Genomic DNA, 14739 nt, shown 5'->3' with positions numbered 1-14739 from the left:
ATCCGTACCCATTCCACGGCAGTTCATTGTCATCATCATCGCTGTGGAGTTGATTTGTTCACATAAGAGAAACTAAGAACAATCTTAAGCCACAGGAATCCCAAATCAGTTCTATCTCCGGCGTGGCAAGCTGTTAAAACCCAAAACCCAAAACACAGAAACAATAACACAAACCCCTTTCGACTGTGAACAACAAATAAAACTCAGCACTTCAATCACCAACTCCTTAACTCAGCACAGAAAACCAAGAACAACAACAGAAGAAGATTTTGGTTTAATCTGCCGTAATATTGGGATATACTAACACCTTAGGCAGGCACCGCCGTCAAACCCTCAGTCAACATATCTGTATCTAAGCACCCACATAGACTTAATCAATGTTTCACCACTGAACACAAGAAAACAGCAAGCAACAGCAGCTACCAACTCCAAAAAATGAAATCTGGAAATTCAAAACCTTTACCCCTCAAAATAAAGCAAATCTCAATCAAACCCACTGCAAAACACTTGTCCAGAAGCTAGGAAAATGACCAAGACCACCAATACCCAGAAACAACACTAAAACAGATCTATTCCAATGAAATCAATCAATTAAATAACCAACCTTGGTTTGGTAATCAGCTAGTGATTTGTACCTGTGTAGATGAAGATACCTATGATGGCCGGAATGATGTAGGGATTTGGAGCTACTGTCCACCAACAACTTCCCCAAAAAGTGTCTTCTCTCCCATCAACAACACAATCATCTTACTGAAACAAATCCAAATTGGATTAAATTGATACTCTTCCAGAAATAAACCCAAAAGTAGCTAATTTGGTGATTGGGTAGATTTTAGTTTTTCCTCTTGAGTGACATGAGTTTATAAGTAGACCCTGTGATTGGATCTCCTTCCCCACTTCTTCTAATGATAAGCTAGTAGCGGAACTCGGGCTGGATCGGCCAGAAATTCATAAATCGGTATGAACTCAGTTGAGAGTCGGTAGACCAGCCATGAGGAATTGAGCATTTGTGACTGACTCTGGGTGTTGTGAAGAAGCTGATTTTGACAAGTTTTGTACATACTATGATTACTCCTACATCACTATAGCTATCAATTTCCTGTACACCTCCAAAGACCATTACCTTATTCGCCTAATATTTCTAATGTTCAAAGGTGTTTTTCATGTCAAATTTATCATTGCTGCTAAACTTTCGAGCAATGTCCGAAGTTTTTTTTTTTTGAGTTTAAGTTGTGAACATGATTACTGTTTTTTTGGTAAAAGAGTTTTGTGTTATAAGCGTCATTTGTAAGCTAGCAAATCTATCTCCGGCCTTAGAATAATTAAACACTCAGCATCATAAGCTTTGCAAGGTTTGTGCTCAGATTCAATTTATACAAGACATCAGATTCCTTGATCAAAATACACCCTAAGAATCACCTTTTTTATGCTATATACTCACCTCATCATTCTTAGAATCAGAACACGGCATCGATAATTTAGAAGAGACTGTTTTTCATGAAGCTAACAAAAATTGGTGAGACAATTCGATATGTGATAGCGCACCCTGTAGTACTTAGACTAATATGATACAAGCACGGCACATGATAAATCCTCATATCTGTTTTAGTAAGCAAGACATCCATTTCAGAGTTTCATTGCTGGAAAATTAGTTCATCTAGTAAACTTACATTATCTACAGCAGAATTATTTCACCCTTTTGGTGGTCACAAAATCAAGCTACACGAAGACAATATGAAAGGAGATTTTAGATCTGATCCATTCCCTCTTTAAAACAAAACCAATTTTGTTTTTATTTTCTTAACATCCGGATGGGTTCCCAATTGGGGAAGCAATTACTAAACTGATGGGGTTTACTAGAAACTACGTATAAACTACTGTTACATTTTTCCAAAAAAAATTGTTTTTGACAAGTTAGGACATTACCTTGTAAGAGTTTTAATATTAAGATATAGATATAGACTAGCTTTTGAACCCGTCTTACGAACGGATGTCGTTATATTAAATTATTTTAAAAAATATTAGCGACTATGATAATAGCTATGAGATATGAAAATTATATTAATCACTCATTCAAATTTATATCACCACTCTCTATAAAAAGAAAGCATCAAACCTTGATAAAACCCATCGACATAATTTTGTTGTTAGGTTTAATAATAGAAGTTTGATTAAAGTTTTGTGAGAATGCCCAATGCGGCGAAGATGATATTGAAGCTACTTGAATAGCAAAACATTTTCAATCATAATAAAAGAATTACAATAAATACTACTTAAAATGTAAAACTATACTTTCCGATTTAATGTAAAACTATGTTTTGGGGTTAGTTCAATGCATTTGCATCAAGTTTCGATTTTACGTTAATTATTCTTTGAGGCTAGTTCAATGTAGTTGCATCTAGTTTCTAATTTTCCATTAATTATTCTTTGAGATTAATTCAATGTAGTTGTATCAAGTTTCTGATTTCCCGTTAATTATTTTTTGAGGTTAGTTCAGTGCAGTTGCACCAAGTTTACGATTTCCCGTTAGTTATTCATTAAGGTTAATTCAGTGCAGTTGCATATAGTTTTCAATGTTTCGTTAATTACTCATTGAGATTAGTTCATTGTATTTGCATCCAGATTTTAATTTTTCGTTAATTACTCTTTGAGGTTAGTTCAATACATCTGCATCCAGTTTCTGATTTTCCGTTAATTATTTTTTGAAGTTAGTTTAATGCATTTGCATCTAGTTTCTAATTTCCAGTTATTTATGCTTTGAGGGTAGTTCGATGCAGTTATATTCGGTTTTCGATTTTCAGTTAATTGTTTTTTTAGGTTATTTCAATGCATTTGCATCCAGTTTCCGATTTTTCGTTAAATATTCTTCAAGGATATTGCATCCAATTTATGATTTCCTAGCATATTAGTTAATCTATGATTTTAGTTTAATACAGTTGCATCCAGTTTACGATTTTCTAGTTAATTATTCTTTGAGGTTAGTTCAATGCAGTTGTATCCAATTTTCGATTTCTCGTTAATTGTTCTTTTAGGTTAGTTCAATGCATTTGCAGCTAATTTTCAATTTCCCGTTAATTATTCATTGAGGTTAGTTTAGTGCAGTTGCATCTAGTCTTTGATATTTTGTTAATTAGTCTTTAAGATTAGTTCATTGCATTTGTATCCAGTTTCCGATTTGTCATTAATAACTCTTTGAGGTTAGTTCAATACATCTGCATCTAGTTTATGATTTCTAATTATTTATGTTTTGAGGTTAGTTCGATGCAATTTTATCCGGTTTCTGATTTCCCGTTAACTATTATCTGAAGTTATTTCAATGCATTTGCATCTAGTTTCTGATTTCTCGCAAATTATTCTATGAGGCTAGCTCAATGCAGTTGCATTCAGTTTTTGATTTCATGTTAATTACTTTTTAAGGTTAGTTTAATGCATTTGTATCCAGTTTTTGATTCACCGTTAATTATTATTTGAGGTTTGTTTGATGCATTTGTATACCGTTTCCGATTTCTCGTTAAATATTTTTCAAGGATTTGCATCCAATTTCTAATTTTCCATTAGTTGTTGACGTTAGTTTAATGCAGTTGCATATAGTTTCCGATTTCTAGTTAATTATTTTTTGAGTTTAGTTTATTGCATTTGCATAAAATTTCCGATTTTCCGTTAATTACTCTTTGAGCTCAGTTCAATGTATTTGAATCCAGTTTTCGACTTCATTTTAATTATCCAATGTGGTGTATAATACTAATTTTCTACTAATCCATCTGTAGTGTTCTTGCAAACATGACATAAAAATAAATTATGCTTGATTTACTATATGGGATTATCAAAGATTATCCAGTTCTCGATTTTCCGTTAGTTATTCTTTAAATTATATCTGACTCACTATGTGGGATCTTCAAAGATTATCTACGAACAGGTCCTGTCATATTAATTATTCTGAAAAATATATGTAACTATATATGCAAAACTATTATATACAAATTTTATATTGATCACTCATCTAAATTTCTTATAACATGAAAACCCTACGTACGTACTCTCCACTAAAAAAAACTCACCATTGATAAAATCTTTCAACTTCATTTTGTTGTTTAATAATAGAAGTTTGATTGAAGTTTTGTAAGATTGTCTAATAAGCTACTTGAATAGCAAGGCGTTCCCAATCATACGAAAAAAATAAGAAAAACACCGTTTTAAATACAAAATTATACTTATCGAGACATTCTCACAACATATAATATATATAACTATATTTTGAGATTAGTTCAATGCATTTGCATCCAATTTCTGATTTTATGTTATTTGTTTTTTGAGGTTACTTCAATGCAATTGCATCCAGTTTCTGATTTCTTGTTAATTATTTTTTGCAATTAGTTCAATGCATTCCAATTTTATGTTAATTATTCTTTGAGATCAGTTCAATGCATTTGTATCCAACATCTGATTTCTCTTTAATTATTCTTTGAGATTAGTTTAATACATTTGCATACAGTTTATGATTTCTCGTTTATTATTCGATAAGGTTGCATTTGCATATAGTTTCTGATTTTCCATTAATTATTGTTTGAGGTTAGTTCAATGAATTTGTATCCAATTTTCGATTTTCCGTTAATTATTTTTTGAGGTTAGTTCAATGCATATGCATCTATTTTTATTTTTTATTTTTTATTTTTAGATTAGTTTAGTGTAGTACTGTAGTTGCATCTGGTTTCCGATTTCCAGTTAATTATTTTTTAAGATTAGCTCTACGCTTGCATTTGTATCATGTTTCTAATTTATAGTTATTTTTTTTAGGTTAGTTTAATATAGTTATATCCAATTTCCGATTCAATGCACTTGCATCAAGTTTCCAATTTTCCCACAATTATTTTTTGATGTCAGTTCAATGTATTTGCATCCAAGTTTTGATTTCATGTTAATTATTATTATTATTTTTTCGATAACCAAACGTTAATTATTCTTTGAGGGTAGTTTAATGCAGTTCTATCCATATTTTGACTGTCCATTAATTACTTTTTAAGATTAGTTTAATGCTTGCATGTGCATCCAATTTCCGATTTCCCATTAAATATTATTTGAGGTTAGTTCGATATATTTGCATCTAGTTTTCTGTTTTAAGTTAATTGTTCTTTGATGGTAGTTTCATGTAGTAAATGTTTTAAAATATTTGTCATTATTGGTTTGCCGTTATTTATTTTTTATTTTTTATTTTCTATTATATATTTTGTGATATTATTTTTTGTATAATTTAATTTTCCACATGTATAGTAATTTGTTTTGGTTTGGTATATAATTTATTTAAGCCAAACTTCCACTTTAACTAAATCCATAGTTATATAATTTATTTAAGCCAACGTCTGCTTTAACTAAATCTCGTTATTCCGTTAAAATTGGAAATTATAAAATTCATAAATTTAATTGGAATATGTTGTAATTATTGTGGCCGGAATTGTGGTTTTTTATCCAACTTTATTTTTTAAGCCCATATATATAGTGCATACAATACAATTTTATTTGTTTTGGGTGTACACTGTTACTTATTTTATGATTCGTTGATTTTTTTCTTTTTTTCCAGTCATATGTGGTAAATGTTCAAGCAATTCAATTCATTTTTCTCTTTGTTCTTTCATAGATTCATTGTCATTTTCTAGAAAGAAACTTTGTTATGTTAAACTTCATCTGAGATTAGTGTGAAAACTATTCTTTGTAGCGTAAGAGTTTTAGAAAAATAGTTTTTTGTTGAAACTACTGTTGTTAGCAATTTAGTTGTCCGTCTCAATTTTTTCCGTAATTAGCTATATTATTTAGGGAAAGTTGGAGATTGTGAAACTTTAGATGAGATTGTTTCTTTATTTATATTTTACTTTTTCGTAATTAGTAATAGAGTTTAGAAAAAATTGGAGTCTGGATCTGTGAGTGCTCCAAAAAATAGATTGGTGACGGTATAACTATAATATATATCTAAGGATTTGGAATTCTTTTTTTTTTTGTAATTAGTGTTAGAGTTTACAAAAAATTGGAGACTCTCTGAAGCCTTGAAAAATAGAGCCAAGAGAGTATAGCTATAATATATATTTAAGGATATCCAGGATGGTTAAATTGAAGGCCCATTTAGGGGCCGCGTTGGAAACAGTTTTTCGCTAAGGTCTGTTAAATTTGGAGATAGAGGCCCATATCCAGGACCCCATTGGTGATGCCCTAAGATTCAAGAAATGGGTCTTACCTCCCTGATTCTGATCTGGGTACATAAACAACCTTCCGGTTCGGCCCGCACCACATAACATCCCTATAATTCATGCTGCGTTAAATAATCTCCCTATTTTTGAGAAAAAAGAAATCACGATCTCTTTTGTTTATCTTCTTATTTTTTTCTCTCCTCCTTTTACCCTTTGAAAAAAAAACCCCCATTTTCACTCATTGTTTCTCGTTCAATAAATTTAATTTCTTTATTTTCTCTTCTATTATGTTCAATTTTGAAAGGTCTTTTTAGAAAATTTTCATTTATGATTCAAAAATCTCGTATGATTATGCTATAGAGGAGTTTGGTTCATTGGAAGATTTGATCTTGAATCAACTCATTCATCTCTTCAACTTGTTTTTTGAATGAAAAATAACGGTCTTAAATTCCAATTGGAGGGGTGGAATCAATTTTTTTTTTTTTTTTCAATTCAACTTCATGTGTATTGAAAAAGATTAGTGCAAATTTATCTTTTCAACAGATGGATTTAGATATGTTTGCTTTCACTTTTCTTTGTTTCTCTCTGGTGGATTAGTTTTCGACTTTTCGTCAAAATTTGATTTTCTTTCAATTGATTTTTTTTTTTTTCCGGTCTTATAAATGGACGTTTCAATGTGCAAAAAAATTTGCATAGCAAGTTGACTATGTAAATTTATTTTTGCATAGAAATTTGACTATGCAAATTTAGTTTTGCATAGCATTTCGATATGTAAATTTATTTTTGTATAGAAATTTGACTATGCAAATTTAGTTTTGCATAATATTTTGATATGTAAATTTATTTTTGTGTAGCAAATTGACTATATCAAATCGACTGTGCAAATTTATTTTTGCATGAAAATTTGACTATGCCAAATTGATTTTCACATAGTAATTTCGAATGAAAATGTATTTTTACTTAGCATTTTAACTATGTAAAATTATTTTTGCATATATTTTTCAATATGCAAAACAGTAATTGTAGTGTATTATGTAAAAACAAGTATGATTTTTCAAACAAATTTTGGATTATTTAGTTTTTTGCTTTGCAAAATCACACATTTTTAAAAAAAACAGAGGCTTTTGTGGTATTTTAGTTTAGACTTTTCTTTTTGTGTGGAGAAACAAGTATTTTTACTTTATCTTCATTTTCAGTTTTTATTTTTATTTTTTGAAATTTTTTGCAAGAAAAAAGTTAGATATTTGTATTGGGTTTATTATTTCTTTTTATTTTTCAATAGAAAAAAGGATGGAAAAAAGAATGAGAACTTGGTTCTCTGTTCAAGAGCTAAGTTAGGGGGTATCTGTGTCCATTTAAGTTGTGGTTTTGTTTTTGAAAAACAATAGGGAGGTTTTATGAGTTCTCCTGCCCTAAGATTAGCAAAACTATATTATCTGGTGTGTGTAAACTCAAACCATAGTTCGGGATTTCGGATTTATGCATTAACCGCACAAGAAAAATAACAGATAATTAGGCCTAAACAGTAAACATATTCATTCTGATTTATGTTACATATATTTCTTTTTTCTTTCATACGCAAAACGGTAACAAGTACCAAAGCATGTAGTTTTTATGATGAAACTACAATCTATAGCGTTTTGAACCATTAACTCCAAGAGTAAGATTTCAATAAGGTATACAGAAATATAAAAGGGGGATTTTCAATCCCAATTTTCAAAAAGATAATTTTAATTTCATTTGCCAACTTGAATCAGTTATTTTTTTTTGTATTTGATTGGTACAAATCAGTTCAAATTCTCTAGTCCAGTTTCCTTTCTTTGTCTTGTACCCATATCTCATTTCATCTCATTGAAAAGAGAAAAAACAGTCCCCTAACCACACGAGGATCAAGCCATTGACGGCAAAAAATACACCCGTTGAAGAAATAGGAACCACATTCTGACATTCCCCCTTCTTATATAAGGCCTCGCTTTGATAGAGTTTAGCTAATTAGATTATAAGAAACAGTTCTAGTGTCTACATTTTCAAGCATAACATCATAGCAAGATATCATTTCAGTCACAACTCCATAGCAACATTTAGGAAACTAAAGCATTAGGTTTAAAAAAAAAACCCAGACAGGAATCCATTACTAGGCGTGAGACACATCTATAGATGGTCCAACTCTACCATGGTAGTTACTGGGCGCCAAGGACTTCAATCTCAAACACCAAAACTGAGTTAGGTTGTATTCCCCAAGCTGCAAATCCTTTAGCACCATACGCATAGTCAGGGGAGCACTGCAAATTCGTAGAACAAAATTAGAAGACACCTAAAAATAATAATGTTCTATTCTCAACATTCAACTGCCACAACAAATCCATTCACATCTAAACTGATTTTGTTATGAACGGGAGAAAAATTGAATCTCCCTATATTAGGTTAAATCATTCCAAATTTACAATCATCTGCCGAAGCTCTCATAAATTCAAGTCCACCATAACTTCCATGTCTAGTGCAGTTGGAATTTGATTGCAGATCAGATTTTGATGAGACAAATGGGCAGGAAAGAAAGAAACTCCTTTAAGAAACTTTATGTGCAACCCTTCAACCTTTGAATTTTTTGTGCAGACATCCTAAAGCATGTCTTAAGAACCTATGGAACTACATGGAGAATCCTAAATACCAGTTCTAACAAATTTGGGGCACAAATGGAATTTGCAACAAATTCCCATGTGAACCACAGCAAGGAGATTGATTATTACCTGAAGACGTGCAACTTCTCCAATTTGCATGCCCAAGACACCTTCATCCCATCCTAAGAAAAAGATATGAATGATGAGTTGGCAACACCAGTGAGCATCAATTAGTAATTGTTAGTATCTACACAGAAGATGCAAAAAAGTTGTATGCAAACTTCCTGTTTCTCATAAGTCGTAACTCATTTCAAAACAACAAACTCCACATTTACAATTTGGTCCATCAGTCTTGCATAGTGTAGTACAAGATCCAAAAAATGTGAATATAACATACAGTGATACAATTTTCTTCTCTAGTGATGTACAACATGGATCTTTTAGATAACCATACACTATCACATGTTGGATGTTTAAGCTCATAAAATTTTATGTAATAATCAAGAAAGTAGAAAATTAACACTTGGGATCAATACACTAGCATAAAACAAAGTCTAGAGCGTCTGAACTTTCCTGATTCAGTAAGGGTTAATGTCAAAAGTAGTTACTTAGAATTACTTGTTACTTTATAATTTATATCAAGAGAATATTTTATACTGATCTGCAGTGTTAAAAAAAAAAACTTTGAGGCTTACTGATGTAATAGGCGTCTTTAGAGGGATTTTTTTATTAGCCATGTCGGCCCAATGAATAAACCCCAGCTATAGAATTTTAGGGTTAAGGAGGTAAGGTTATTATATATAGGATAGTAGCCTCCTAATTCAATGGTTCAGGTTTTTATTGAGCATTTGTTATTGAGAAAAATTATTATTGTTATAGTGAGATTATGAAATTGAGTGTTTATTTGGGTTGAAACCCTAGTTATTAATTGATTGTTTTATTATTCCGCTGCGTAATTCACATCACTTACGCTTTGAGGCTTCCAAAAATTTAACTCTTCTTCTCACGACCACCTTCAATCTTTGTTCAATGGACAAAACACCCTTATTCATATGAGAAATTGGTCAATTTCAAAAAGAAATTTAAAATTGAGTGTTTCTTTCTTTTTTCCGCAATTGAGGCTTACATCTCAAGTGCCTCTGAGGGTCGCCTCAAGCCTCAGAGAGACAAAGCGCGTTCAGGCTAAGAAGCTCCTTTTAAACCATGCAGATCTAATGCTAAAAGACCATATCAATTTAATTAGCTCACATTTGGATACTTAACTCTACTGCTTCCAGACATAATATAATGAAGCATTTCCTTTTACACGTACCATAACTTTGGTAGCAATAACACAATTGAAACTCTCTTTCTATAATCACAGTTCTCAAAACAACATTCACTGGGTGTTGACACACAAAATGGAATAAACTAATTAACTTGACCAGAACTTTTTAGACTTTGAAAGGATCCACTGATCAAAAGATATATTTAACCTTGATGGGGATATTTATACTACAACTCTTTGACTCTCTATTTTGTAAGTTAACAGATCCACTCAATATATTCTTAACCCATAGACTCCCGGTTTAACATGTTCACACAGAAATACTTGTTAAAGGATAACAGAGCTTAAATAATAAATATTAGTAGTAGCCTAACTTAACTGTCTGGGAAAGAGAATCATCAACTTCAACGCAATCCTTTAATACTAAACAATCTAATATAGACATCACAGTCGATTTCCAACAGATTATCTATGTCTTCCTTTAGCTTAAAAATCCAAAAAGAAAAAGAAAGATTTGTAATTACTACCTTTGATGACTTGACCTTGACCTATTTTAAATGTAAATGGCTGCTGCCCTGGATCTTTCGTGCTACAAAATTAAGAAAACAAAAATTTATTCATCAACTTGTATGTATATAATAATAATAATAAAATCTTATGTAAATCCAACCTCCAAAACTTTTGCCCAAGGTCATTATTTTTACCTGCAAAAAAAAATTAAACTTTAGTAATAATTTGAGACATCAGGGTTTTTATTAAAATGGGAGGACTAACCAAATCCAGTACAGTGGACTGTTACGCTTTGACCGGGGACGGGTTTGGGTCCGTTTCCAGCCTTGAGAAGTTGCTTTTCGATTCCCATTTGTTAGTTGTCTACTTGTCTCTGCTCTTTTTATTTGCTCCACTTCTACCACCGGTTCAGTATTTATATACACGACTTCTTTATGTGGGCCTCACCAAACCGGGCCCACCCAAAATGATACAATTACTGGTTTTTCAAATTTCAGGTATGCCAATATGGCGACCTACCACTAAACAAGAATATCTCCACGGGTAACTAGAACTCTTTACGCTAAGAGAGAAAATGTGAGCCTAGCAACTTTTTTCCCCCTTCTTGAGTTCTGATCTCATCTTTGTTTCTCGTTCTTCTTCCTTTAATCTCTTCTTATCCCCTTTATAGTCTATCTTATCTCCCTCTCTTTATCTCCTCTAATTTTATATCTCTCTTTTCCAGATTTTTTTTTTTCAATCATGCGTTTTCAAATATGAGTGGTCCAGATCTTGATTTTATTCCTGATGAGAGTGAAGAGGATGGACTTCACTGTCTTCATCTCTACAGATGGATTAATCGATCTCCACTACACAGATAACTTGTAATATTAACTCAACTACTTCTCAAGACAAATTCTAAATATTCACTAAAACCAACATAACATGCCCAACTCTCTAAACAACTATTAACAACAAATAATAATGTAAAGAAGTAAAAGCATACCACAACACAAAGATATACCATGGTTCGGCCAATGGTGCCTACGTACTTCCACAAGAGCTAATCCTTTTATAAAGTGGGAAAGAAGATTATAATCACTCATTTCTCTTTCACTTTACTAGATCACTCATCTCTTTTTACAGGCTTGTCTCTCTGTAAATGTTATCTCTCAATCTTGATTGCTTTTAAGATTGAGTTTTCTTTCTCTTGTGTTGCCTTGGTTCGTGTGTTAGGTTTTGCCAAAAACCCCAACTTATATTGCAAACTCGCAGTTTCACAAAAAATAGAATTCTACCAAAAATAGGCATGGGCGGTGGCTCTCCTCAAGGCCAATGTCGAAATGCCACCCTCGACTCTTGTTTCTTGTTCACGACATGGGCGGCGAGGCGAAGCCTTGGCAAGACTAATCGGCCAAGCAAAGACTAGTCTTCACACACACAAACAAAACTCCTTTCTCTCCTCATGTGAGGGATAACTCCAATAGGAGTCTATGTGGAGAATAAATAAATTCCCAAATGAGATTAGTCTGAATTCCATTAATGACAAAGAGATAAAACTTTGGGAGAAATCTCTAACTGGTAAGCTTTTCACCTCAACGAAGTTTGATGAAGTTGATATAAAAAATGAATTAGTGAAATTCTGGAATACTAATTCAAAAATTTCGATTACTTTCTTATCTAAAGGTTTATTCAAATTTTGGTTTGAAGATGAACAGGAACTGAGATTTGTTCTTGAAAATGGTCCATGGTCAGTTCATAGGTTTATTATGTCTCTCAAACAATGGATACCGGATAATCCTACTAATAATTATAGGTTTCAGGAGTTTAGATTGTGGATTCAGGTGTTTGGTCTCCCTCTCAAAACGTCTACTTGGGAGAATATTCATAAAATTGGTTCTGCATTTGGGTTAGTTGTGGCTATTGATTCTGTAGGTGGTTATGATGCTGGTAATTCCTTTTCTCGTGTCCAAGTTATGTATCCTATCAGGAGGAAGATGGTGAGTAATGCTGTGGTTAATCTTCATGAAAATAAGTCTGTTCAAATTTTTTTCAAATATGAGAAGCTTCCTGTGTTTTGTTATTATTATAGGTTGATTGGGCATGATTATAATGAATGCAAAGATTTTTATTAATCATCCGTTGTTTTTTAAAGAGGGTATAAAAAAACTCCCTGTTGCTTCCGTTCTTCCTTTTTCAAATAGGATTAGAGCTACGTCTTTTAAATTTGGGATTGGTGTTCAGCCCAGAAAAGTTCTAGAATGGGATCCTAAGGCTGATAAGTTGAAAAAGAGTGTTCCTATGGATCTCAAGATGCAAGCATACAATAGGAAATGTAAAGTAGATTTCTCCTACTGAACTTTCCTCTGAAGCCGGTTCTGGATGTTCTGATAAGGTCCTGGTGGAGAAGATAACGATAACAGATGAAGGTGTTTTGCCGTCTTTGGTTAACGGGCTTATTCCCAATATGGATGTTACATTCTTTGAGGTATCTACCAATGATAATCTGCCATCTGGCAATTCGGTTATTCCTGATCTGACAAAAGACAGTCCTATGAGAGATCCTTAATGGGAGTGCGTCCAAGTTGAGCTGTTGACAAGTGGCACCTCTCTTGTTTATAGGCCAGGACTGGAAGGTGTCTGCTCGAACCCTTCTCCTGGGGATGCAGATCCAGTTTTGGTTAATATGGATCTTGGGCTTCACCCGGATCCCTTTGGTTAATGGGCTTTCTGAGGACTTAGATTCTCCTTTTTTGTCTGATATGGATGTTGGGCCACCCCTAAGAGTCTGTTCCTGGGCCATCTAGGTCCATAATAGAAGTTAAGTTTTCTGAACCTTCTTTGGACTCATTACCTGTTTTTATGGACTTTGTGTTTTCTAGTTTGGCTAGGCCCATTCTAAGCCCAAAGCTTCTTTCTTCTCTTCGGCCCAATCTAAGCCCAAAAGCTAGAAAAAGCCCGGTTTCTCTGGCCAAGCCTCGTATAAGTAAGCATGCAAAACTCCACAATCTTGATCCCTTGGTTTCTGATTTCATACTTCGGCCCCCTTTAAAAGGAAAGTTGTCAGAAAATCTACCTGATATTCTCAAAAGTTTTGGCAGCTATAGGAAACATGTGGTTTCCAAGAAAATTTCGGGAATTGGTAGCTTTGAATTATCTTAAGAATATGAAACGAAAAGTTGCATCTTGGAAACTACACAAGCATGCGCTAACATCTCTGAAGAAGTACAACATTATTCTCGCAAAAGATTTGTGGTCTCTACATAAATTTTCTCCTCTGAGTTTAGAAATTCTAAGAGATAAAAAATGAATGATAGTTCAGGATCCTCCCAGGTGAAGAGTCCTCTAAAAATTGTCTCTACTACGGATCATGTTCCCACCTCACCTGACCTCTCAAAAGAAGAGAAAGGTAATGATAAGAAAGAAGCATGTGGAAATGAGGAAATGAATATTTTTCTAAGCTTCAAAAACAAGAGGAAAGATGATGGTTTTGTTGAGGAAGATGATACAGTAAAGGGAAAGAGGTTGAGGACCCAATATCTTATAGATTGGGACATAGGAGGAAAAGAGATCATGTCAAATTCTGATGGTGATGGCTCTATGGGAGTCACTCCTTCCCCTTCTCCTTCTAAGTCAAGTAAGAGTGATTCCTTTAGCAAGGATTCAAGCAACCCAAGTGTTTTTTCTTATGGTCCAGGAGAATCTAATTCTAGGAGTTCAAAAAGTTTGGTTTCAGCAGATTCTAGCTCTAAAGATTTAGAAAGCTTTGAGTCTCATGACTGTCTTTAAGGGTTTTGGGTCTTCTAGTTCTGGTTCTCGGGGTTCTGGTGATAATGCTTATGGGGCTGATGGTTCACAAGGTTCTGGTTCTTTTGGCTCTGGCTCTAATATTTCAGATAAGAATGCTGTTTTTTCTGGTTCTGGAGGTTCTTCTGGTTCAAATGGTCTCTCTCTCTCTCTGATGATGAGTCTAATGGTTTTAACAATTCGTCTGGTTATTCTGATCCTGACACTCCTAGCTCTGAGGGACTCAATGTGGCTGCTTCTAACAATTCATAAGGGTTCGCGTTGATTGACCCATTTCAGTCACCTCTAGAGCCATGACGACAACTGCATGGAATTGTCGGGGAATTGGTTCGACTTCGATAATGGTAGCACTTAAAAACCTCATTTTTGTTTCAGACCCTGA

At 33.2% G+C, this 14739-nt stretch overlaps 1 protein-coding gene across 1 annotated transcript; it reads right to left on the bottom strand.

Annotated features, from left to right (window-relative positions):
• Nucleotides 1-8095: 8095 nt before the first annotated feature.
• On the bottom strand, nucleotides 8096-11322 carry FKBP12 (FK506-binding protein 12). Its single transcript, XM_086565393.1, has 5 exons — nucleotides 10836-11322; nucleotides 10732-10765; nucleotides 10589-10650; nucleotides 8924-8976; nucleotides 8096-8458 (listed from the first exon to the last, which is right to left on the bottom strand). The coding sequence occupies exons 1-5, from the start codon at nucleotides 10921-10923 to the stop codon at nucleotides 8357-8359; spliced, it is 339 nt and encodes a 112-aa protein (XP_086421519.1). The 5' UTR covers nucleotides 10924-11322; the 3' UTR covers nucleotides 8096-8356.
• Nucleotides 11323-14739: the final 3417 nt, after the last annotated feature.

The sequence above is a fragment of the Coptis chinensis genome, chromosome 6 (genome assembly GCF_015680905.1).
Source record: "Coptis chinensis isolate HL-2020 chromosome 6, ASM1568090v1, whole genome shotgun sequence".
In the NCBI taxonomy this organism is placed as follows: Eukaryota; Viridiplantae; Streptophyta; class Magnoliopsida; order Ranunculales; family Ranunculaceae; genus Coptis; species Coptis chinensis.
The sequence above is the reverse complement of the archived record's forward strand: the minus strand, read 5'-3'. Positions and strand labels throughout refer to the sequence as shown.